General features: G+C 44.1%; 1 protein-coding gene across 1 annotated transcript; it reads left to right on the top strand.

The window, feature by feature from the left end:
- The first annotated feature begins 15,672 nt into the window (after positions 1-15,672).
- SKIDA1 (SKI/DACH domain containing 1) lies at positions 15,673-19,296 on the top strand. The gene has a single exon (XM_020884889.2). The coding sequence runs from the start codon at positions 16,363-16,365 to the stop codon at positions 19,138-19,140; it is 2,778 nt and encodes a 925-aa protein (XP_020740548.2). The 5' UTR covers positions 15,673-16,362; the 3' UTR covers positions 19,141-19,296.
- Positions 19,297-26,065: the final 6,769 nt, after the last annotated feature.

Raw genomic sequence — 26,065 nt, 5'->3', positions numbered from 1 at the left:
GAAGGGCGGGGTCGAGCGGAGCCGGCGGCGCGCCGAGGCCGGAACGGGCCAACTGGAGGGCGCGGGGGCGCGCACGCGGGGGCGGGGACGTTGGGGGCGGCCTTCTGCAACGCCTGCCGCGCGGGCTGCGTGTGCACGTCGCGAAGAGGCCTCTTTGGGAGGGAGGGTAAAAAGGGAAGATGCAGAGGGCCGAGAGGGAGGGAGGGTTTTATCAGAGTAGCTGAAAGGGACTCCCCGGAGGCATCTGAGGACCAACCTGCCAGCCTTTGCCTCAAAAACTGGCCCGAGGGTATCAAGGGTTGGGCAAGTCGACCGCCTTTCCAGAAGGGCGCAGTGAAGCATGGCTTCCTGCAGTTGGCCGCAGGAACTTCACTGTATTGCCGCAGCCTGTCCACCCATTAAATTCACATCCAGAGCTCTACCCAAAGTTCACCCAGTGAAAGTGTCACCAAGTCTGCCGCCCATTTACACACCACATTGGCCCCAGTGACAACTGAAAGTGCATCGCAGACAAAATCAAAGCCTAAGTTAGGGTTAGTACCGGATGAGGAAACAACACCTGTAGTACCTAGCCTCAGCTTGCAGTGTAGGAGTACAAATGGTTGTTAATCAAAACAGCAACAACATAATGTGAGGATATGGAAAATGCAGTTTGAAGGAACCCAAGTTCTCCTAGTCAGTCACCAAACGATAGCTAACACCACACGTCAGTGGAGTTCTTTCTATTGAGAATTTCTCTGATCTGGCTCTGTACTTCAAATTTGCTCTTGCAAATTTGTCACTTTTATTAAGGTCATTTAAGTGGCCAGAAAGATGGGAGCTTACTGCTCACAAATAGAAAATGTATCAGGCCTATCTGAACAGATTAATTAGCTGGATATTGCACAGTTTTGAGCTGTGAAATCTCCCACTGTTGCCCTACCCCCTATGTATCCTGTTAGCCCAATATTGATTTTAGGCAACAACAAAAAAGTGTCTAATTATAAGTTTAGCACGAAATAGGAATATAGATTGTTTAAATGACAAGCATAGTTAGAAGGTAAATTCATAACTTTGATGAATACCTTGCAGGTAACAAAAAAACTGTTTATCAAGTGTTGGCAGTATCATATGAGGACCTAGAAAATGCAGCCTCATAAAATGCTAAAAAATGAAGGAACCCAGGTACTCCTAGTCAGCAAAAGATAATGGTTTAAGCTCTAAAACCATTCCAAGTGTTCTCATGGAGAAAAGAAAAATGGTGGCATGGCTGCTATTTCCATTTGAAATTAATTGCTATAAATCTATTTAAGAATTATAGTAGCTGTAATACAATGCAAGCATATATTAACAAATATATTCAAACACCCTCAAAGCTAAGTGAGATAGCTACAGTAATGCAAAACTTTAAAAATGTACACTGAAAAGACAAAAAATGAGAATTCACTTAGTTATATTAGTGCATTTTTAAAAGGTGATTACAAGATTACGTAATAAAATACATCTTTTGGAGCTTATGGTAACAATAGATTTCCGACCATATAAGAATGATGTTCTTTAAATGCCACTGATATTTTTAAAACTAAAATCACCTTCAAATCAGTCTATACTGTTTCGTGTATCTCTACCATATATCTTATTTTTACCCCTTTTTAAGGGAAACCAGTCCACCATCCAATTCCTGCTCAGGTTCAGACTCCTAATGAAAAGTAATTTTTAGTTAAAATCAATTTGAAACTTCCGTTTCTGAAGACTGCAGTCAAACCTTAATGCAATAAATTATTTAAAAATACATTCATTGTATTTCGAATGCATTGGAGCTCAGTTCTTATGATGGGATTAATGTATATATAAAGAATGATAGGTATTTTACTCTACTCTGTAACACTTAAAGAAATGAAGGTAAACACTTGCCATTTTCAAAACAAAAATTTAGAAAAAATCATTTGTAACATTTTTGAAATTTAGACAAATAGAGAAAATACACTATTTCTTAAGAACAGGCCTTTATATAAATAGTAGCATCTAAAGAAGAAATTTTACGAAAGATGTATATATAAATGTTCACAAAATGTAAATCAAATTATTTAAAACCGATATTTAACATTAAATGTTGGGTTATGGAAACTGTAAGAAAAAACATAGAGTAAAAATAGTTTATTCTAATTTTAACTCATGTACCAGATATAGAACTTTTTATGTTATACATCAAAAGTATAATATTTAATATACTTCTATAAAATATTAGGTGACAAGGAAGAATAACAGACATTACAAAGTCGTTCAGAGATACGGGTTAATTACTAATTCAGCAAGTATTTATTGAACATTTACTGTGAGCCAGGGAAAATTTACTAGATACAGGAAATATAACAGTGAGCAAGTTATATTTGTCCTTTGTGTGAGATACATATGCATGTGGTTGTTTGAATATGCTAGTTCTCATACCTCAGAATGGATAAAACTTATAGTTAAATTGCCAGAATTACTAAAGTTCAACTAAGTTTCTAGAAAACTGTAATTGTAAAAAAATAAATAAGTTCTCGAGATTTATAAAATAACTTCACAGAAAACTACAATTTCAATCTTAAAATAGTTATCCTTTAAATCTGATTTCATGTTCTCAAAATATCCTTTGAAAACATATATCCAGTACCTGTAGAATAAAACAAAAGTCTGTGGTCCCAGTAAACTTCTTCACATCACAGCAACAAACTCAGTATTGGCTAATCTGTTTCTCTGAACTAATCATCTGAGGCAAACCACAAAAAACTCAAGTAAAGTATTTTATGATGTAACCTCTAACCCTACTATAATGGGAAACTATATTTTCTTCCCGTATGGGTAATATATCTTCTTATAATTTTCTTTATTCCTCAACCTAGTAACCAAATTTTTGCATTTGCTTTTCCATAATAATTTACATTAGTAGATACTTATGAACGAAATATTTAAAACCAAGTTTGGTTCCTAGATTAGTACTGTTTATATGTATCTCCTTTTTAAAGTTTTATTTGCCTTCTGTTATTTTTTCTCATGTTATGTTTAGTCTATTATATCTATTGTTGAAGCATATTTCTTTAATGAGATATAGAAACTGAGGTATATTTCTATAATGGTAAGACTAAATATGCACTTCTCTTAACTCGGATTCTTAACTTCCATAAAGTGTTTAAAATTCAGTATTGACTTTGATACTAAGGTTTTTAAACAAAAAGCAATTATAAGAACTCATTCATCTACTAAACCTCATCAGAAACTGTAATTTTCTTTCTAAATAAACTAGTTGGAAAAAGCAATAAGGCAATTTCTTATGATTTGCACAAACTTTAAAATATACCCTCTTTTTAAAAGAATTAATGAATAAAATTTTGTTTTGCTCATTGGTACCAAAATTTCATACTTTACATGAAAAGTTTATGAGTCAAATATTTATGCAAGTATGATTAAAATGTTAAGGTATTTCTGATACTAGTTTTGTTACTTATCTCACAATAAGTGAACATTGTATCTTTATAGGTACAAACCCACACATGGCACCTGTATCATTGACTACTATCAGAAATTTCATTAAAAGATATTCATTCCAATTATGTTTTAAATTGATAGTCCATTAATGGCTTTTGGGAAATTTCACTTAATGAAGCATATTAATTAATCTAACTAGGTGATTTTTTTTTTTCTTTTTTAGGTGATTTTTTTTAACTCAGCATACCACCCTATCGAGTGTCTTGTACGCACATAGTAGGCCTACAATAAATAGTTATTTAATGCACAATATTGGTGTTTATAAGCCAATTGTAGTCTGAGCTTTATTCTTCAGAGCAAAACAAGGCTTTGTTTTCTATGTGCAACTGAACTAAAATTTCTAAGTAATGAGAAATGATTAAGAAATTTTCAGATAAGTTGGTTTATTTAAAGGTTTTCAATAGTTGAAATTCATACAGGTGAAGAGTTTTTATTTACCCGGTAATTTAGAATTGTCTGTATTTAAACAGTCCTCAAATGTTAGCCACCTCTCCATGTAAAAGACATCATTTTTTTACAAAACAGACCCTAACTTAGAATCAGTCATAATTAAGATTATTGTTAGATACACTTAATTATTTAAAAGTTTAGTTAGGTAATTCTGAAATTTAAATTGCATGTAACCTAAATTTTAAAATCTTTCTAAGAATCAAGGCCTAATATTTACTTTAAAGGGTTTAGTGTGGTTAATCTTGTGTTTGGCCTCAGAGCTACTCCTTTGCTGTAAAACTGATATGCATTGGCTGTATTTACATTTTTGGGTAAAACACCGTGTAATTACCAACAGAAAAATATATCTAAAGGATGCCTTTAGGTTTGCTAGGCGTTACATAAACCTTAATAACATTTCAAAATTGGGCTATTTTTTTCCATGATGCAATAATACTTAAAGGTGTTACACTTTTGACTTTTCAGAGTATCATCAATATAACCTAAGGGCAGGAGTGTGAGGTCCATGTTCCCATTTTTTAACTGACACTGAAGATTTGCATTTCTGTTATAATTAAAGTGTGATTAAAGTGACATATTTAAGTGTCTGTTTATAGGATACAATAAGGTTATCTGAGTGAAAAGATTCTGTACATAGAAAAGAGGAAAATCAGTTTCTGAAATGGAATAGAACCTTGCAAGAAATGAAACATATCTGGGACTTAAAAAAAAGAAAAGGAGAATCAGAAATTAAACTGAATTTCTAAATACTCTTTGGACCAAAGATTACTTTTTAAGATTTAAATGTTTTCCTCTCTGAAAGGAGCCACTGCTTACCAAATCCAGAAACAAGCCCAAGAATATGTTAATTAACTGCATTGTGTCCCAGAAAGAAAGAGGTTGACAAATTCATTTTTTTATTCCTTCAATCAAGAAAATGTTTGCCTAGTACATCTTAGATTTTTTTAATCTATAATGTGTCTATTTACCTCTTGAAATTGTACAGTAACAGTGCCAAAGACCATCATGGCCCCATAGGGTGAATCTTATGAAGCTTAACATTCCTGGCGAATTAAACACACAAGCCTCCGATCACTTTTTGTCAATCTTTACTGTGACACGTAAGAGCCAAACTGTAGGTAATTTTTATATGGTGGCAATTTATCCCTATTAAAAAAGCAATGATCTTGGATGCAAGCACAAGTGAATAATATGACAGAAAACTAAAGAAAGGTATTACAAAGACTGACCTGGAATGCTACTTGTCCCTCTCCATCCCCACCCCCTTTCATGCCCCTTTTTCCACCCATTTGTTGTTTTTCTCACAAGTATATCATGATTTGTAACATATTTTTTTAGTTTAAATAACCCCCCCAAATGCCTGAAACACTAAAAGATGTAAAAAGATTCACCATCTACAGTCAACTACGTAGCAGATAAACTTATAAAGCTATTCTAAATATTCAGACTTATAAATAAAAAATGTAAATTGAATCCAAGCAGTTGGGGAGGGGGGCCATGGGAGGATGAGTGTGGAAGGAATGAACAGATTGAGGATATCTAATTTCAACACAATTTTTTTTTTCTGTTCAAATCTTTCCGTAGTTACACTTCCAATGATTTCTTATATAAGAATTTCTCCCTGTATTTCGGAAGAATTGAATTATTTCCTTGAGGAAATGCAAGTTTAGGAAGAAGAGCCGCATAATGAAAGTGTTAAAATGCAAACCACTTCTATAGCATTTCAAATGCAAAATCACAACCACTACTACCTTTAACTGACTCTTAAGGGTTCTTTTCAAACAGATGCTATTTATGAACGTCATCTGTTAACTTCTTTCTTGTAATTCAAAACTCTTATCAAATGATGTTTTCATGATGACGTGTAAATATAATATTCCATTAGAGATCAATTCTAATTGGTTTTTAAAAATCCACCTTGGGAAACCCGTGCTGTATAATACACAGACTAGTAATGGGCATTTTACAAGGAATTTCCGCAAAGTCTATTATAAATCTAAGTCGAAATTACTCTCTGGCCCTAGTAAGGTTCGAGCAAAAGGATTGAAATTATTTCTTCACGAGTTTTCAAGCACGATGACTTTACTCTTGTCTTCAAGACTTGCGATCACTTGTTGGAAATCTTCATTTTTTAAAACTGTGACGCTTGCCAGAAATATTTTTTCCACATGCCTCACAAAGGAAAATAGGCAGAGTTTCGTAGGTGTCTTTCAGTTCTTTCTTTCTAAAACGTGTTATAAAAGCAAATGACACGTTTTTCCCTTATGAATTTCAGTGTTATTTTGAAAATGCACTTCACGTTAAGAATCCAAGCCTGTTTTTGTTAGGGGTAGCTCAACCCAGCCTTTTAAAACTAAACTCCTTATGTACAACAAAGAACTGAATAGTAACAGACAGCGAAACGTGCTTTTCCGAACTCCTTTGAACCCCAACATTCATTTTCGAATCCATACATTTAAAGAGATTTAAAATAGGATATGATGGGCTCTAACTCTCCGGATCCAGAAAGAAAAAAAATTTTTTTGCCCACATTTGTCTCTATCTAGCCATCACTTTACAAACATATCTATGCTGCTTTCCCTCTTTTCGTGTGTGAGTCTCAGGCTTGCCCAGTTTCCTCCAATTTAGCGGCACGTTGTAAAGCCGCCTTCCTACGCGGTCTGGAGTTGGGAACCCCTCGCCAGCCGACACTGATCATAAAACTTGCCGACCCGACCCGGCCCGAGCCTTTTGCAGTTCGGGGAGCTGGGGGTGGGGGCAGAGTCCGATCTTGGGACCCCTCCCCCGGGAAGGACGCACTCGGCGAACTGCTGCGCGGCGGCCGAACAATGGGGGCGGCCGGCGGGCGACCGGAGCCCGACTTCCAGCTTCATCGGCGGCGCCGGCCGCGCGCCCGGCCCCCGCCCACCTCGGCCCTCCCCGCCCGCGGTTTCGCGCTCGCACTGCCGGCGCAGCCTTCCTCCCGAGAGCCGCGGCCCGGCCCGGCTCGCCGCTTTCCCCGCCGCCTGCTTCCCGGCCCTGGGCTGGCCCTCCTTCCTCCGACTGCGACTCCGAGGCGCTGCCTTCGGCGACCCCAGTTTTCGCTGCGGCCGCCTTCCCGCTATTTCCTGAATATATTTTCTCAACTTCTCCTTTATTTTCAGAAGTGGTTGAGATGTCTCACTTCCACCTTCATTTTAATTTGCTATTTTCCTCTGGAAAAGATCCTCCCAGGAAATCCAAAAATCTAGAAGGAACTACAGCAAATCCCATAAAACCTTTAACTCTTAAATACATTTCTCTTTAAAAAAAATTTAATGCATTTATGTCGTCTAGCCAGGCAAAAGAATTCGCCCCCTTTTATTTCCTCCTTTTAATATTGTTATTTTAAACTCTCCATCAAGTGCATTTTGACTAGAGGGCAGAGAATGTGTCCGGCGGCATGCAGCAAACCAGAGGTTTTGTCTTACGCCTCCCGGGACGGTAAAAAAGTGGAACGTGGACGAGGGAGCTTCTAGGAAAGAAGCAACACAATTCGCTGGAGAAGCCAGGCCGGGCGGGGGGGGAGCGCAGCGGGGGCGTCGAGGGCCCTCGGGCTCCGGGCAGGGGAGCTGGTCTGAGGAAGAGAGGAGGTTTTAAATAGCTGGGGCCGGGAGGGCGGCGGGCCCGCGCATGACAGGACTTTATGAGACAGGATGGAGCAGCGGATGAGATTACTTTGCTTTCTCATCCCCTAAGAAAAAAACTAAAGTTGGAGGGAGGCGGAGAGAACAGCCATCCTTATTTCCTCCCCACGTTTCCGCGGAAGGACCGGGGCTGCAGAGGGCTGGGAGAGGGCGCAGGACGAGACGGACCAATAGCAGTCAACAGGTCCAGGCCGCGGCAGGGCAGCGGGGCCGGGCCGCCGCGCCCCCTCCTTTCGGGTCCCCTCCCCCGCCTTCTTCTCCCCTCCCCTCCCCCGTAGGCCCGGCCCGGCAGGGGAGGCCGGTTCTGCACTCCCCGCCCCACCCGGCCCGACTGTGGTCGCCTCGGCCCGGGCTCTCGGGGTGGGGGTGGGGCGGGGGTTCCCTGCCGGAGAATCCTCCCCCGGGGCTGGCAGTGGGGGGGAGGGGACGGGATCGGGGAATGGAGGATTAAGAAGGACTCGAGCTCGGCACGAGCGCGGCCGGCGCGAGGGATCCTGGGTAAAAAGTGGCCGCGCGGCACCGGGAGAGCGCGGAGAGGAGCCAGGGTCAGAGGTCAGGGCCCTGGAGCCCCGCTTGCAGAGCCCCCCACGTGAACGCAGCGAGCAGGAGGAACCTTTTTGTTTTCGACCGCGCCAGCATGCTCCCCTATTGACCGAGCTGCTTTTCCCGGGCCGCTGGAGAGAGGAGCTCCATCCCGAATCTCCTAACCCCACCCCACCCCCGCCTTCTACCACCAGCACACTACCCAACTCTACCCTTCCTCTCAACTCACTTCCCAGCCCCCCGTACCGGCCTTGCAATAACGCAGTAAATTTGCTTTAACAACAAGTGGGGGTGGTTGCATTTACTCCTCCCTCTCCTCCCTCCTCCCCCTCCTCTTGCTGCGGCTCTTGACACTACTACAAACCAGGACTATAAACATAAACATGTGTCCCTGTAACTGGGCAGGTAATATACGGATTTGGGAGTGGCGTGGAGGGGGGCTTGGTCGCCGCTGGGGGGAGGGGGGCAGTAAAAAAAAATGTGTGTTTCACGTGCTCGCCGGCTTTGGGGGCTCCCCCCACACACCGATCCATTTATATAATGCCGATGGCACACGGTCACTTACTCATTCAGCCACACAGACCCACAAAGGCCGACTTGCCGATAACCACTGTACCCCAAAGCAAATGCATTTACATACGACTCTCCTTTCCCAACCACTGCTGCCATTTCTATCAGCAAACAGTAGCGTCAATACTTAAATCCCCTTTCCTTTGAACAAAAGTATTTTCCACATAGAAATAGGGAACATTTTTCGACCTGAACAGTACGCCGCTCTTTCCCCATAGACAGTAACCTACACATTTTGTGCGCAGAAATCCTTTCAAAAAGCAAGTAAGGCTATTTAAATGACTGAGTTTGAAATCTGTAATGTAAAGGTTCTTTCTTGGGCTTTCCCTTCTTGCATTTAGCAACTTCTAAAGTTGCGGGGGCTGGAGCTCTGGAGATACGCTACAGCAAGTCTTTATTATTATTATTTAGTCTATATTTACACTGCCGCTCAACTTTTCTCTCTTTCTTAGCTCAGCAAGCCTAGCAACAACTGCTTACGGTAGAGCAAAGCGAATCCCCTCGCAAGCTTTTTGGCTTGAAACAGAGGGAGATTCAGAAAATGTTCAGATGGAGAAGTGGTTCCCTTTGTTCTTTCATTGTTTCTCTAGGAACTGGTGGATACAAGGACAAACACTTACCTTCTCTTCTTTTTGCTCCCCAAACCAGACGTTCCCATCAGCCTTAAAATACACAATCCACCTTGAAAGTAACTACGAATGTCGGGAGAGTTTGTATTCCATTCTTTTTCTCTCTCTGCCCTCTTTTAGCGTAGGATTAAGTTGCCGAGCACGTTGCTGCAAGCTGTAGCCCCCCGCCTTAGTGAATCGGTCACGTTTAGGACCCTCTAAGTCCATCCTAATTCTGCCAGTAGAATTGAGGGTATTGGAAGCTCTAAACTTTCAAAAGGAAAGGGGTCTGCAAGCATCCAGGGAATTTAGGTATCCTCTGAAAATTTTTTACCACTGTATTTTTGTACCACATCACCAAAAGAATTTGCCAAGAAATACTAGATATTTCTTTGAGGAAAGTGTGTGTGTGTGTTTTTGTTTAAGTTTCTACTTAGCAATGCGCTGCTTAGACAGATGGAGTAAAAAGGCAGGTTTGTAAGGACATTTAACGGAAGGAGTGGGTTTTCCATAATGTTTGTTATGCCATGTGTTTTTTTCAAAACACTACTGGAACTGAGAAAGGAAGCAAACAGAAATTTGAATTATAGCGTTTCGGAAGGACTTAAAGAGAGGCACTTGCTTGAAATGAATTTGTGTAAAAACTGGCCTTTAAAACAAAAAGTGAGCTTTTTCAAAGTTGAAAGACAATTTTCACCCTGTGATTCCAAAATTTAACAAGTGACTTCCCTGGCTAGCATGTGATACGTGTTAGTGTTTAGTGTCCAGCCTGGTGGGCATTACTCCCCAAACCTTGTTTAAAATCTGATTATAACGTGATTTGTTGAAGTCATGAATACGAAATGATCCTTGTGTATCCATAAATGCGAACTTGGAGTTTTTTGATCTCCCGCTTTTTTGTCTGCACCCAGTAGCTGCAGCAGCGGAAGACAGTGATTGGCTCCAGTGCTCCTAGAAGAATTTGGGCTGAAGCCAGGGGAACAGAACCAGAGGATTCCCTTTCCAGAGACCGTCAGGCTTCACATGCCTATCTTTCCCTTCTCCCCTCTAGGGTGCTCAGAATTTTCAGTGTGGCTTAAGCAGCCCATAGGTAGGCCTCAACACTGAATGTCATCACTTCAGGTCCTACTTGTTTGGTTCTCGCAGATGGGAAATAAACAAAAATCGGGGTATCCCAAATAAATTGTGGATCTTGAGGTTTGTGTGTTATTGAATATGCCAACACAGAACTCTATACTTTCTCAGATTTTTTTTTTTTTTCCTACATTCAGGATCAATTGTAAGAGGCCCTGGTGTCTCATAGGAAAATATTGCAACAAAACAAGATAATTGGGGGAAAGGCAGTTGCAGTAGGAAAAGTGGTTTTTCTTTGATAGCATTTAATTGGAATTCAAAGATTCTTGAGCTGTAAACATTCTTTATTTATTCAGCACACATAAGCAGGCATTGTTTTATCACTATCATAATTATGGTGTCCTTTAAACTGGCTGATAGCAGAAAAGATAAGGGAATGTGCCTGTACATTCAGATCAGGTCTTGCTCCTTTCTTTTTTTCCCTCGCAGCCTTCCTCCCCTCTCTCTTTACTCCTCTCCCACCTCATTCCTTCCATGATCACTAGGGTCCCCCACAGCCCTTGAGATGAGGAGAGCAGGAAGATTGTGGCCTAACCATTTCTTACATCATGAAAGTGCAAATTTGTACCATACTCTAATTTGACGCAATCTATAACCTTCTTGTCTCCCACATTTATAACTGCTTTTTGGCTTGCAATATGTGTTATCTGAAGAGTCGCCTATGGCTCACCTGTAAAAAATCTTGTCCGCCAGGGTTTGTTGCTCTACCTTTGTCTAATTTATAAAGCACACTCTTAGGGCTTTTTCAGAACAAAGCCTCACAAAACCCCCTCTACCTCCAAGGATTTGCAAATTTATAAAGGCTGCATTGAATTCAAGATGGGTCAGGGGGCAAAAAAAGGGTAGAAGGTCACCGCATTTTGATTATGGGTCAGTAGACAACATGGCATATACTCTGTGTCCCAAACTTCTGTTAAAAACAGGATTTTCAGATGCCTAAGAACAGAAGGATGGGCCCTTTTGGAGACCTGCCCTGATTTGTTTGAATGAGACAAAAAAGAAAAAATTTAAAGAAAATGTACTAAGTTATAATTTAAGTTGATCCTCAAGTTAGCCATTTCCTCCTCCTGCATTCTCATTTTCCCCTCCCCAAAAGCAGAGAACATGTAAAAGACATAAATTTAGGTAAGGAACTGTTGACTCTCACACAGGATTTTATTGTCTTATATTCTCAATTAATTCAGCCATATGAGTCTTTATTATTATTTTAGACTTTGTTATGTTTTATTATAGTTACTTTTGGCTAACAGTACAAGGGATTTCTTTTATTCTTCTAACCAGTGTACTTACATTGTGGAGGCCTTTGTGATGTTCCCTAGTCTTTTCTGTCTGAGTTCACTTTGAACAAAATGTGCCAGCAATCACTAAAACAAATGTATATGGTGAAGAGTTAGGTGATGGGGGTGGGGTAGGGGTGGGGGGGTTGTCCTCATTTAAATTATGTATGTATGAGTGAAGGCTGGGAAGGGAAAGGATTATTTTAATGCTCTTCAATACTTTAATTATATGACATTGTAGTGTAGAAATGCAAAAGTACTCAGGTTTTCCTTCAGGTTTTCAAAAGAACTTTCCCCATTAGTAAACTACATCTGCAAATTGCTATTGCATTTCCCAGCTAACCATTTAAAAGACTGTAAATGCCGTGTGCATTACTTCGCTGCACAGGAAAGAGGTCAGACCGAATTGCAATGGTATTTAAACATAAAATACGGTGAAAATAAATCAAAATAGAACCTTTGAAGATAAATTTAGCACATTCACACAGGATAAGTAAAGACAAATATGTTCATATCTTCATAGCCCATCACTTTAAAAACTGAAAGTGCTGATTTTTTACAACAAATGCAGAAGTAAGTGGACATTAATATATTTCTATCTGTATTTGCCACAGAGGATTTTCCTCTAGCAAACAGCTTTGTTTTCAAAGCTAAAATACTTTTTATGATAGTGTGTAGATTATGCATTCCTCCCTGAGTAAATAATCGCATTTAATTAACAAACTCAGTGCATATCTTATATATGCCTAAATTCTCAGTTAAGTAATTCCCTGGACCCTTGGAGATGAATATCCACATAAATGTTAATTTGGGCATATCCACCCCACATATGTATATGTGCTTCAGAAACATAGAATTTGATATATCTTTTTAAAAAAAAAAGAATTTGAATGCAGTCCATCATCTGAATGGGGTTCATCTTTGATTGTAGAGGCGGCTGACATGGTCAACATATTTATCAAAGAAACCCCCTGGCTTTTGAAGAATAGTACTTTATACATCTGGATCTGCACATCCAGGCAAAGTAAGTAAATTATTGCATAACTTTAAGCATAATTGATAACAGACACCTTTAATTTTTCATCCCCATTCTTTTGGCCAGCTTTCACATTAATAATCTAAGCCATAAATGTTGGTAGCTATTGATCGAAATCCCCTGTGTGCATGCAAATCCATCTTAAAGTCCCCTGCCTTTCATGTGTGAGCGCTCAGGGGCCTCAGCTAGATCTTTTTATCGGGATCGACCCCCAATGTGCCTGGAGAAGACCCCAGATATGCAACGTGTGCTGATGGCCACAAGAAAGCTGTCTGTCACATTCTGTGTGTGTGTGTGTGCATGTGCATGCAAGAATGTGCATGCTCACGCCTTAACACACACACACACACATACACACTGATAGGGAAGTTAAAGGAACAAAAGAATGTATTAGACAAGAAGAAAGGTGTGTAATAGGAGTATTAAAAATGTATAAATGTGAAGGTATCTGAGTGCACAAAGATACTCACATAAATTGTATATATAGACCCAGTTCCCAAATCCCTTGGCCTTTATTTTTCTTCATTTGACCCAACAGACTGTAACTTTAGTTTAAAAAATACTATCCTGCTAGTTTTAAAAACCACCCATATTGCCAGTATTTTAAAGGTGAAAGAGGAGGAAGGAGAGGAAAAGGTGATTTTGAAATGGTTACTAAATCACATAGCCTTGTGCAGGAGGAATAGGACTGTGAGTTTGTGTGTGTGTGTGTGTGTGTGTGTGTGTGTGTGAAAATCTCAATAGGAATTGAGAACAACTAGTACTACCTGGCCAAATTAAAAAAAAAAAAAAATAGGACGCTCCAGCCAACCTTTTGTAATGTGTTCTCAAAGGTTTTTTCTGAGTTTACTATTTCTTGGCTGTTTGACTCTCTGGTGGAAATCTTAAAGCTGGGGGAGGGGAACTGAACGGGGTGGGGTGAGAGGAAGAGGACTGGCAGTATATAAGTGCATCAGGAGAAATTTTAAAACGACATTATTGTCGCTGGCAATAGAAAGACTCTGCTCATTCTACTTTAAAAAACAAACACCAGCATCTGCTTTTCCTGGAAACTTTGCTTTCTGCTTAAACCTCTTGCTTTTGCCTCCTGCGAAAGTGAAAGAGAAATACGCGGTGTGATAGATCCAGATGCAAAAGAAAGCCAACTCGGTGGATGGTATTAGCTGTGACGAGGCATTGTTCATTGCTGCCTCTCGGTTACGTTTAAAGCCTGAAATATCACGAGATCCATTCAATGATCCTTCTCTCATTCAAGGGACAAAAATGTAATTTGCTGTAGCTCTGATTTCTTGGATGGAAATGCTAGCCTTAGATTTCAAAGGCAAGAACTAGACATCGCGGTTTGTACACACATTGATTAAGTTGAAGAGCGGCGATTACATCTGTGCTGAGTGCAACAGTAGTCCAGGGCTGACTTTTCAAATCCCAACCTCTGAGTTACAGACTCTCTTAAATAGACTTCCTTAATTTCCGGATGCACTTCTTGAAATTCCCAATTCTCTTCAAAATTCCTGGGAAATTACAAGAAAGATGAGGGTGGGGGTGGGGAACTATGGTGGAGATTTCATGCAAACTACCTTTTTGTGTGTCTGACTCTTCGGTTTTTAATCTCTCTCTCTCTTTCTCCCTCTCTCTTTGAGCCATACCTGCTTGTGCTAGTCAGACCAGAGCAGGGGAAGCTGGAACTTTTGAATGTGAAGGAAGAAATTACTGTACAATTTTTTTCTTGCAGGCTCTGAAATATCCGTTTATTCTTTTAACCACACGGAAGTGTCTATTTTTGGAAGAACAAGGAAACATATAAATGCCTGGGCTGCATTCATGCTGTAGTTCCAAACACCGAACAGTTAAGAAGATTTTGCCGAATTTTGCAAAGCAGCCAACAAACTGCCTTGGGATCGTGGTGATGCGACTGGGAAGACCTTTGCTCTCATTTGGCAATATTTTGGATATCCTTGAAAATGACACCAAAATATGCTTTAATTTGACTAAGAAGAGGTTAAACAATATTGGTATTCATCCAAAGTGATTTTTTTTTAAAAGCAGATGCTTGGCTTTCATGGAAAAAAATGGGAGTTGTGGAAGATTCATTTAAACTACCAACCAAAAGCATCACAGACCACTGAAATAGTCTGCATCATACATCAGCACTTTCTTTTCATCGTTATTACGTAAAACCTCTGGAAGCACCTTGGGCTGTTTACCTTTTCTTTTCTTTGCTACAGAAGCAATCTGCTCCATGGAATTCTGACCTGTTGTGAACAGGACCCTGGCTAAGGCTGTGCTGGGGACTCTAGGACCATCCTGCCTCCAATCCAGCCTGCTTAATTGTGAAAAGTGTACACATTTCTGGCTTATCTATGCTTTGTTATGGGTCTGACGTGAAACTACCTCCTCCCCACTCCACCCCCCAGCAGAGAACCAAAATTCAGTTGAATTGTTACAGTGTTTCGGAGCTGGAGCCTTGAACTGCTTCACTGGTCAAATAACTTTGTTTCTGGTTGTAAAAAGGCATTTTAGTCGGGGGGGCGGGGAGGGGGGGACAAGGAAAATCGAGAGAAATTCAAAACGTAAGTCTGTACTGGGATGGTTCACCGCGCGGATTTAACTTTGGAGCTCCCAGCCGGGCTCCTTCCCCACTCCCATAAGGGAAATACCAGGCTGTTCTGCACGTTTCGCTTAAGCTCCATTTTCCAAAGGAAAAGGGGGGTGGGTTATATCTATTTAGGCTTGATAATGTTTTAAAAATGCTTTTCTTTGAAATGATAATAGCTATAGCGGTAAAATGCAAATAAAGCAAAAAATAGGCAATATTCCTTTAAAGGCGAATATACAAGGCTTTTTTTTTTTTTTTTTTTTTTAGCGTACACACACTGCTTCTGATGAAGTCTGTGAGTCAGGCTGTTTCTGAGCTCCGATAGTTTAATGGAAAGATTTATATACCGACTGTATTATTTACTTTGGGAGGGGAGGTGGCAGTATAAGGGTATGCTAATTAGTGGGAGATTTTGGGGGGAAGGGGTGGAATATCAATTTTTATTGCATCACCTGTCAGGAGTGTCCAATCAGCGCTGGCTTTAGGGGAATTAATTGATGAAGGTGTCTCCGGACGAGCTCACTTCACTCTGTCATTTTATTTGTAGCTAAAGCAGCGGCGGGAATAGCAGCTGCATGTCTTTTCTCTTTCTCCTTCACATTCCATTATCATAGTGCTCCAATGGAGAAGGAAGGAATAGAGGGGCCCAGGTACTGATCTGCAGCGGGGACTTAGACCAACACACTGGCAGAGCAGAAACCGGATGGTTTTTTCCCTCTTTTTTAAAAAAACGAAAACCAAAAAAAAAGCAAGAATCAAGTCAGTGTAATTTCATAGTTTTTTTTTTTTTCTTTTCCCCAATAATTTCGCCTCGAGTTTGGCACTCCCTTCGCCGGGAATAACAGTCTTTGTTATTTTATTAGCAGGATGCCTTGAGACACACGCAGCATCTGGTGGAGGATTAACATACATACATGTGTATGTATGCGTCACGTATATATTTACTGCAAATGGTGGGGATCGTTTAGTGCCCGACATGGGAGACCTGAAGTCAGGTTTTGAAGAGGTGGATGGCGTGAGGCTCGGCTACCTCATCATTAAAGGAAAGCAAATGTTTGCCCTCTCCCAAGTCTTCACGGATCTGCTGAAAAACATCCCGAGGACGACCGTGCACAAGCGCATGGATCATCTGAAAGTGAAAAAGCACCACTGCGATCTGGAGGAGTTGCGGAAACTCAAGGCAATCAACAGCATCGCCTTCCACGCCGCCAAATGCACGCTCATCTCCCGGGAAGACGTGGAAGCGCTCTACACCTCCTGCAAAACTGAGCGCGTCCTCAAGACCAAGCGCAGGAGGGTCGGCCGGGCCCTGGCCACAAAGGCGCCGCCGCCAGGGCGCGCCGCCGCCGCCGCCGCCGCCAGCCCCCGCCCGGCTTTCTGGAAGGACAAGCACCAACTTTGGCGGGGCCTGAGCGGAGCCGCGCGGCCCCTGCCAATCAGCGCGCAGTCCCCGCGCCCGGGCGCCGCCGCCGCCGCCGCCGCCGCGCGCCCAGCCGCCCATCTACCTCAGATTTTTAGCAAATACCCGGGCTCGCACTACCCGGAACTCGTGCGCTCGCCTTGCAAACCCCCTCTAAACTATGAAACTGCCCCGCTCCAGGGAAACTACGTCGCTTTCCACTCGGACCCTGCTTATTTTCGGAGCCTGCTGTGCAGCAAGCACCCGGCCGCCGCCGCCGCTGCCGCCGCCGCCGCCGCCGCTGCCGCCGCCGCCGCCGCCTACTACCAGGCGTCGGCGGCCGGGCCCCAGCCCAAGGCGGCGGCGGCGGCGGGCGCCGGGGGCCCGGTGAGCCTGAGCTACCGGTGCAAGCGCAAGCGCGCGGGCGCCAAGGACTGCCTGCTCGCGCCGCCCGCCGGCGCCCGCCGTCTGCTGCTGCTGCCCAGGTCCTACAAAGCCAAGGCGGCGGCGGCGGCGGCGGCGGCAGCGGCGGCGGCGGCGGCGGCGGCCGCCGGGGCCACTTGCCTGGAAAGGTTTCATCTGGTGAACGGCTTCTGCCCGCCGCCCCACCACCACCACCATCATCACCACCACCACCACCACCACCGCCGCCGCCGCCGCCGCCGGGCCCAGCTGCCGCAGCCGAGCCACCACCCCCCCCATCACCACCGGCCGCAGCCCCATCTGGGCAGCTTTCCCGAGAGCTGCAGCAGCGACTCCGAGTCCAGCTCCTATTCGGACCATGCCGCCAACGACTCGGATTTTGGCTCCAGTGTGTCCAGCTCCAGCAACTCTGTGTCCTCGGAGGAAGAGGAGGAGGAGGGCGAGGAGGAGGAGGAAGAGGAGGAGGAAGAGGAGGAGGGGGGCAGCGGGGCCTCGGATTCCAGTGAAGTCAGCTCGGAGGAGGAGGAGGAGGACTCGTCCACGGAGTCGGACTCTAGCTCCGGCTCCAGCCAAGTGTCAGTGCAGAGCATCCGTTTCAGGCGCACCAGCTTCTGCAAGCCTCCCAGCGTGCAGGCGCAGGCCAACTTCTTGTACCATCTGGCCTCCGCCGCCGCTGCAACCAAACCCGCTGCTTTCGAGGATGCCGGCAGACTTCCCGACCTCAAGAGTAGTGTCAAAGCGGAGTCGCCCGAGGAGTGGAATCTGCAGAGCTGGGCCCCCAAAGCGTCTCCGGTGTACTGCCCGGCCAGCCTGGGGAGTTGTTTCACAGAGATAAGGAACGATAGGGTATCTGAGATTACATTCCCACAATCTGAAATTTCCAGTATTGTAAAGAGAACTGACCTGACAATTAACTGCCTGGCGGAGGGGGCCTCTTCACCTAGCCCAAAGACAAACAATGCATTTCCACAACAAAGAATACTCCGAGAGGCGAGGAAATGCCTACAAGCAACTCCTACTACACACTGTGCAGATAACAACACAATAGCTGCTAGGTTCTTAAATAATGATTCTTCCAGAGCAGCAGCAAATTCAGAAAAAGATTCCAAAATCCCTCATTGTACTGAATTTGCTACGGATTTGCCCTCTTCTTCGCCAACTTATCCCGAGGTGGATACAGCAGCAGTAGCAGCAACAACTAAAGCCGAGAATCCCTGTACTGACACGGGCGACAGGACATTGCCGTTTCTGCACAATATTAAAATCAAAGTAGAAGACAGTAGTGCTAATGAAGAATATGAACCTGACCTTATTACAAATAAGCTAAAGTGCGAGTGCAATGATACAAAGGGTGAGTTTTACAGTGTGACTGAAAGTAAAGAGGAGGACGCCTTGTTAACTACAGCCAAGGAAGGTTTTGCATGCCCTGAAAAAGAAACTCCTTCCTTAAATCCACTGGCTCAGAGTCAGGGCCTTTCATGCACTTTAGGTTCTCCAAAACCTGAGGATGGGGAATATAAATTTGGTGCCAGGGTGAGAAAAAATTACCGGACACTGGTACTGGGAAAGCGACCTGTACTTCAGACACCTCCAGTCAAACCAAATCTGAAATCAGCTAGAAGTCCTCGTCCTACAGGTAAAACTGAGACACATGAAGGAACACTGGATGATTTTACAGTTATAAACAGACGCAAAAAGGTAGCCAGCAATGTAGCATCAGCAGTGAAAAGGCCATTTAATTTCATGGCAAATTTTCCTTGTCCACCATCACTCATTATTGGGAAGGATGGGGATTTGTGGCCGGCGTATTCCTTAAACACCACTAAGGATTCCCAACCTCCTCACAAGGCCCATCCTATATGGAAATGGCAGCTGGGCGGTTCTGCAATACCTCTTCCACCTAGTCACAAATTCAGGAAATTTAATTCATAAAAGAGTTTTTGGAAGATATTTTCTTGAACCATACCTTCCTTTTGTTGTAAACTGCACAGGATGGTTTGTACAAGTCCATTAATGTGTTACACCTCTTTTGGAGTCCTGGTTTATCGCATTTTGAAGACAGAAATCGGATTACTTTTTTTTTTCCATTGCGGGTTTTTTTTTTTTTTTTTTTTTTGGAGTAGGGTGGGGGAGGGGTGGGAGAAGGGTTGGTTTACATTCCACAGACTATACTTCAGGCTAAAGACTCAAGTAAACTCAGTTATTACGGTAGAGCTGGAACACTTTACTGTTTCAATGCTAATAATGCACCCGGTACCTCAATTCAACTGCTACAAATAAATGTCAAAAGGTTGAATAATAAATATTACAATGAGCCATTAAGTTTATGCACTAGATTTCAGACCTGAAAGTGTAACTGTTAATTCAGTGAAAGTTTGTTAGGTTGGTTACATGGTTACACAGTGAGGTAGCAAGAAGTTTCTTGTGGGGTATCTTTTTCTTTTTCTCCCCTCATTTCCTCTCCAAGAGTAGTTGCACTTTTTTTTTTTTTTTGATTGGAAATATTGGGGAGTCCTGAATGAATGCTCGTAACAGCTGCTTCACATATATTGAGTAAAGCAAATATAACATTGTCTTTTTTCTTCTTTTTTTTTGTAAAGGGTGTAATTTTACTTTTACGCCACTCCTTGCAATTGGGAAAGTCCTTTTTGTGTCCTCACCCATAATTTTAAATTAGGTGACTCTTACTATTGTCCTGCTTATCTTGTGGTCTGAACATGACTCCTCAAACTTGCAAAACAATTAAAATATTTCTCATAATAGCAGGATATTTTATGGTCTGACTCTTTATAGTGACAGCAGTAAAAAAAAAGCAACAAAGAAAAGGAAAATGGGTCAGAATTGTTAGAATACCCCAAATGAAAAATAACAGTTATTTCAGGGCTTTTTGGTACCAGAACTCAGGCACTTGGATTTTATTACCTTTTACTTTCTCTGCATCTCTCTAAACTTCTGTTTTCAGACCATCCTGTGTATAGAGCAGGAGAGTTTCTACTGCAAGTGACAATCAGAGGTGACTATCTATATTTGCACTTAAAATCAAAGTAGTTCAACATGCAAATGGTTAGGGTCTAGCCCTTGGTAAGGGCCATGCTGGTGTACTATGTTGTGATGATGGAAGCAGTAAATCAAAATTATGGAAATTTGCACTGTTGAAAAGCATGCTTTAGCTTTATTTTCAATTAAAAACACTGTTTAAAATTCCTGGTTCCATATATTTCTACTTATTCCAGATTGAAGAACAGTTAACAGGAATGAATGGTTTTGTTGACATTTTCACTTGTAATGTTTTTGCCTGAAAGAAATGCATTTATTGGGTGTAGTGTTTTGTTGTAATACCATGTGATGAGGCCAGTCAGGTTCTGTGCAGACCACTGGTGGGTTTCTTCCTAAATAACAACAAAACTTCACAAACTTATTACAAATCAAGTGCAAAAAGTTTCAGGTTGAAGAAAGTGAAGCAGAGATCACTTGTTATTTTGATAAAAATGAAATCTAATAATTTTGGGTCCACCTCCCCTAGTCTGACATATTATAGATCTCAGATCTTTGCCATCTTAAACCTAAGAAGTTGCATCTATAAACTATAAATCACAGAATGAAACAAAACATCAATGAAATGTTTACTGTGTGAATTTAAGTCACTATTTCTCATGGAAATTCAGTCTCCCCCCCCCCCCAACCTTTTAATTCCTACTCCCTTTGAAATTTTCCTTTTGTCTATAAATGTTTCAGATAGATCTGGATGGTCTCAGCCCTAATTGCTGTATATGCTCTGTGGTTTTACTCTTTATTGTAAAGGACAGAGGCTGAGAGTACCTGCATCCAAATACATTTGGATGGAGTAAACAGATGCTTTGAACTGCCTCCCTTCCTTTCCTTCTTGAATGTTGCCAGATGTAGGTTCACTGGATCTTTTTTTTTATTGGGATGATAGATATGGTCAAAGTAAAAATTGGGGGATGTTATCCTTGAAATCATGTTTATGTATAATTTTTCAAAGACCAGTACAAGTTACAGCTAAAGCCCCAGAAAGCTGAGCCATTGGCTTCTCAGTCACTTCTTGCCTCTTTGGAAGGCAGTACAGAATTTGGGTACAGTCAGTTGTCCTTTAAAATCAATCTGTAAAAAGTGTGACACACACACACTGGAGGTCTATAATTTCTACTCTTTAATTACTGCTAAGTCAAGAAAGTTTCAAGTATGACTACTACATTTAGACTAGTACTTTTCTTATTGGCTGTGGAATCATTGTGCCTAAATTATAAATTGAAAGTATATTTGAAGACTATAGATCTTGGGTGTGGGAGGACTGCAAGATGGAATAAGCACAATAAGCACAATTTAAAACAAATATACCCTATGGAATCTCTGACATAAAATATCGGCCTCCAGCTTTGACACTTGGTCTCCAGCCCTCAGAGAATCAATAGTTTCAGTTTATAGGAACTGGAGAATGAGCAGCAGGGAGGCCGAGGCATTCCAGAGTGATACCATCAAAAAGGAAGAAATGGAATAGTCCACACAAATTTCTCCCCACAGTACCACCACAAGCTAGCCAATCACAGCAAAACCTCAGTTGGGGCTTCTGTTAGGAAAGTGTACCAAATAGTATTCAGTAACTTGTAAATGCAAAGTATTTCTTCCATTTTAAGGAGCCTCTTAGCTGTTTTCCTATTCTGCTGTATTCCTAGTACAGTTTATTTCATTTTGGTTGGTTTATGATTGATGACAAGATCTAGATTTTCTAAAATGCTATAAATGTCCTATTTGGTCAAAAACCTAAGACTTATAGAGAGAAAAACAAAAGTTATCTCCATTGATAGACTGCATTTTTTACATTTAAATGTTTTCAGGTGAGAGTTTTTTTTTTTTAAAGCACTATATGATTCCAGGGTCACTGATTCATGTGTCTAAGACTCAACACTTACAGGCATAAGAAAAAAAATGAAGGAAAGGGCTCTTTTTCTGACTTTTTTGTGGAAACAAGTTATTTTTGGTCTCCTGTAAAAGTAGTTTCCTGATAAGACTGTGAAATGAAGATTTAATTATTTTTTTAAGAGATGTGTGTACTCTTGTCTTCCACAGTCAGGTTATCTGCCTTTTTAGCAAATGCAGTTTGCTCTTTCTCAACTATTTACTTTTTAAAGTGGGTATTCTTTTGTACTGGCTTACTTGATTACAGTGAAGTAATCTCAATAATGGTTGTTTATTTTAAAATCAACAACAAGGAGCCACCACTAAACAGCAATAACATAAACTAGATGGGCTGGTGTGTGGATTTTTATCTTATCCATGTCTGGGTGACTTTCAATGGTCTAGAAACTCCTCAAAGTTTCAGGCACAAGAATTGGAAGTTTCTGCTGATATGTGAATGCTAGTTTTGTGTGCATGCAGGAAGAGATGTAGACTAATTCCTCAAAAGCATTTTTTGTTTCTTTCAAAGAAAACAAAAATCCTCTATGGTAAAACAAAAACAAAACACAACTATTAAAAATAATAATAATAAAGCATTAGCATCTACAAAAGACAGAAAACGTGGTGAGTTTTGCTTCACCTTGAAAATACTTCCTGCTGGAAAAAAAAAAAAAGAACTGTGAAAAAGGGAGCTCCTAGAGCCATACTGGCCTGGAGGGCGGGGGATATAAAAGCTCCCCCATCAACTAACCTCAGGAAACCTCAGGAAAGCGGAAAGGAGAAACAGGGCGTCCACCTTAGGGAGTCCTCCGGTTCACCCCGGCCTTCCACACCATTTTCCCCTTCCCTGGAAGGAAGCGCTATTTTTAATGCTAGCTTTGGTTTTGGTTTGCTCCCTAGGCCAGAGGGCATTTTGCAAACTAGCCCGGGGGGTGGGGACGTAGGGCAGATCGGGGGGGGGGGGGGGGGGCTGCATTTTAACTGTTTGGCAGGCCCGCTTTTGCTGGGGGGCTGGGGGGAGTGGGGGGGGAAGGAGGGGGGCCCAGCTATCATTCTTTGCCCATGCCCTAGGCCCCCGCTCCTCTCTCGCTCCTTTTCAAACTGTGGCGGCCTCACAAGCTCCTACTTTAAAAGGCCTGAGATGTTTTGCATGAAGCCCTCACAATAGGGGTTGAGGGAATTGACAGTTTCAAAAACAAGGCGTTCAGTCCTTTCCAGCTGCCGGGCCCGCTCTCTCGCACCAACTCCTCGTCCCTCTCTGCTGGTGGCGTCCTCAGGAGCGGGCCGCCTCCCCCACACCGCCAGCCCGCGTTCCGGCCGCCCCACCCCGCCCCCAGGCTGTGTTTGTAAACAGGGGTCAGCGTCTAGGGGCTGCTGGCGCGGGGTTGGGGACTGGCGGGCTGGGGGGTGGGGGGGGAAGGTCTGGGACAACCGAACGGGCCAAGGGCCGGCCCGGGGGCCGAGGGGGCCGAGACGTCCCTTTCTCCCCCGCCTGCTGCAGCCACCGCGCTGACCCAGGGCAGCTCCCGGCTCTCTGGCCTGGGCCACTGCCGCCACCAGAAAGATGTGCAAATGCCGCCATTTTGCACAGTGGCAAACAAATTTCTTTGTGACTTTTTCTTCCCGCCCAGATCTTGCTCTCCTCCGCATGAACCAACCGGCTCCCGGGACGGAAGGGCCAGCACCCCTCTGCGCGCGACCCCCAGCGCGTCTCCTACGGGCCTTGCGGCCAGGCGACGTCGTGGCCGGGCCCACCCGGGGCAGGGCAGGGAAGCCGGGGCGCGCAGCCGGCCTGGCCCCCTCCCCGGGGTCGGCTCCTGGGGGCTGAACCGCCTCTGGGCGCTCCTTTTGTGTGGCCTGGAGTTATATGCCACCTCCGCGCACGCACACGCCGCCTGCCTCTTTCTCACCTCCTCGCCCAGGCCTCAGCTCTCTTCCCCAGGCAAAAGGGGCCCAGCTTGTCGCCTTTGGCGGAGGGCTGGCCAAGGCCTTCCAAACGCGTGTGCGGAACTTAAGTGGCGAAGGGGATGGGGCTTCACACTGGGCCGGCCGGCGGGGCTGCGAACGCCCCCTAGGAAGTGGCCCAAGAGCCCAGGCCTGGAGTCGGGGAGGGCGCGGGCGAGGCCCGGCGGAACCCCCCAATCGGGGAAACGCGCCGGGCCAGGCCTGCTTCCTTTGGCGCCGTGGTTCCCGTCCCTTGGAACCGCTGGGTGCGTCTGAAAGTGGAATGATGACCGGGAAACGTGAGACAGTGACCTGGAAAACCACTCTGGGCTGGGTGGGGAGCCTTGAGTGCAGCAACGCCAACAAAGCTGCTTGGAGAGGAAGAGGGGAAGCAGAGTGCACCGCAGACAGGTCACAGGAAAGTGCAACAAGCTTGTTTTCTCGGGTGTTTAAAATGCAGCCCTAGTTGTAAAGTGTGTGAAATTACGCACTGGTCTCTTAAAGAGTGCCTAATTTATAGTAAATAGCAAGGTCTTTGTAAATGGCTTTATTGTGTTGTTTCTTGTTAATTGTTGAGAAAATCCCCATTGTTGAGTGTGAAAGGCTTTATGAGCTAACCTGGTCCTGGCGCAATCAGAGGGCAGTAAATGGCCGCTTGGCCTCCGAGGCCCAGCGCGGAAGCGGACGCCGGCCAGGAGCGCCGCGGCGACCCCTGGAGACGCCGCCGGCCGGGGAAGACCGTGGCAAGGGGCTCCGGGCTTTAGGAAATGAGAAGGCGTATTTTGAACTCGCAGGCCCGCCGAGAGCAGCTCGCTGGGTGCTGCGAGGAGAACCGGGCAGGCCAAGCGGCGAGGCCGCGGGCGGGCGCAGGGGACTCGGCGCCCCTCTCCGGTCACAGCCTGGACCGCAGGCCGCCGGCCCCGGGCGAGGGCTCGAGCCGCCCTGGCTGGGGCGGGGGGTGGGGGGCGGGTCGTGGTGGATTGGATCTGGGGCTTTGTCTCAGTTCTCCGGCCGCGTCGAGCGCGGGCTCCGGTCGGTTCGGCCACGCCTGTCGAAAGCCCAAAAATGCAGGGCCGGGGGACCGGAGAGGCTACAGACCGAGCGGTCCCCGAAGGAGGGCTCCAGACCCCTGCCTGCACCTCGTCGTCTTTTGTTTAAAGCTTTCTTTCTCCTTTCTCTCTCCCTCTTTCTCCCTTTCTTTCTCACGCGCGGTCTCTCTCTCCTCCCCCCACCCCCCCACTAGGAACCTGAAATGGACCCAGAAGACAGGAGAAATAAGAGGAACCGTTTTGGGGTGTGCGTGTGTGTTTAAACAAGGGAAATAAAGGGTTTCTTCTTTAAGATATTCCTATCTCCTTTTCCCATCTCCAGCCATTTGGGACCCCGGAAGGGTATGGGCCAAACCAGGCAGGCGCTGGGTTGATCTGATTCGCTTGGAGCCCAGGACCCCGCCGGACCCTGCAGGCCTGGAGAGCGCCTCCGTGGGCTCGGTCCCGCCGCCCTTCCAGGACTTAAGACCCAGTGGGTCGGAGGGAAAAGCAGCAGCAGGCTCCCCCGCAGCCTCTGAGCTCTGATGGTGTGGCAGGAGGGAAGGGAAATTCTTCGGGAGCCTGCACTGGGGGGTGGAAAACCCTGGGTTAGCTGGACTGTACGTTAGGGCTTGGACATTAACAAATGCAAATCACAAGGAAATGTTAATTCCAGTCAGAAAAACCTATATTCAGCTATCTTCCTTCCCTTCTAAGATGGCCCTCTGCGCACTCTCGCTCTCTCACCAAATTAGCTATTACGTGAAATCCCCTTGGGTTTAAAGCACTTGTTTCGCGGATTCGCGTACAACCCATATTAACTATGCACTTTCTGCTATTCCTCTTGTGACTGTCCCTGCCTCTTCCTCCTTTGCGGAGAGTACGATGCATTTTATTTTAGTCCAATCGATGCGTGCAAATACTGGGATAACGCAACCCACACTTCTGTGAGGGAGGCTGTTTTCAAA

The sequence above is a fragment of the Odocoileus virginianus genome, chromosome 9, assembly GCF_023699985.2.
Source record: "Odocoileus virginianus isolate 20LAN1187 ecotype Illinois chromosome 9, Ovbor_1.2, whole genome shotgun sequence".
NCBI lineage: Eukaryota > Metazoa > Chordata > Mammalia > Artiodactyla > Cervidae > Odocoileus > Odocoileus virginianus.
This window is presented reverse-complemented; position numbering and strand designations above follow the sequence as displayed.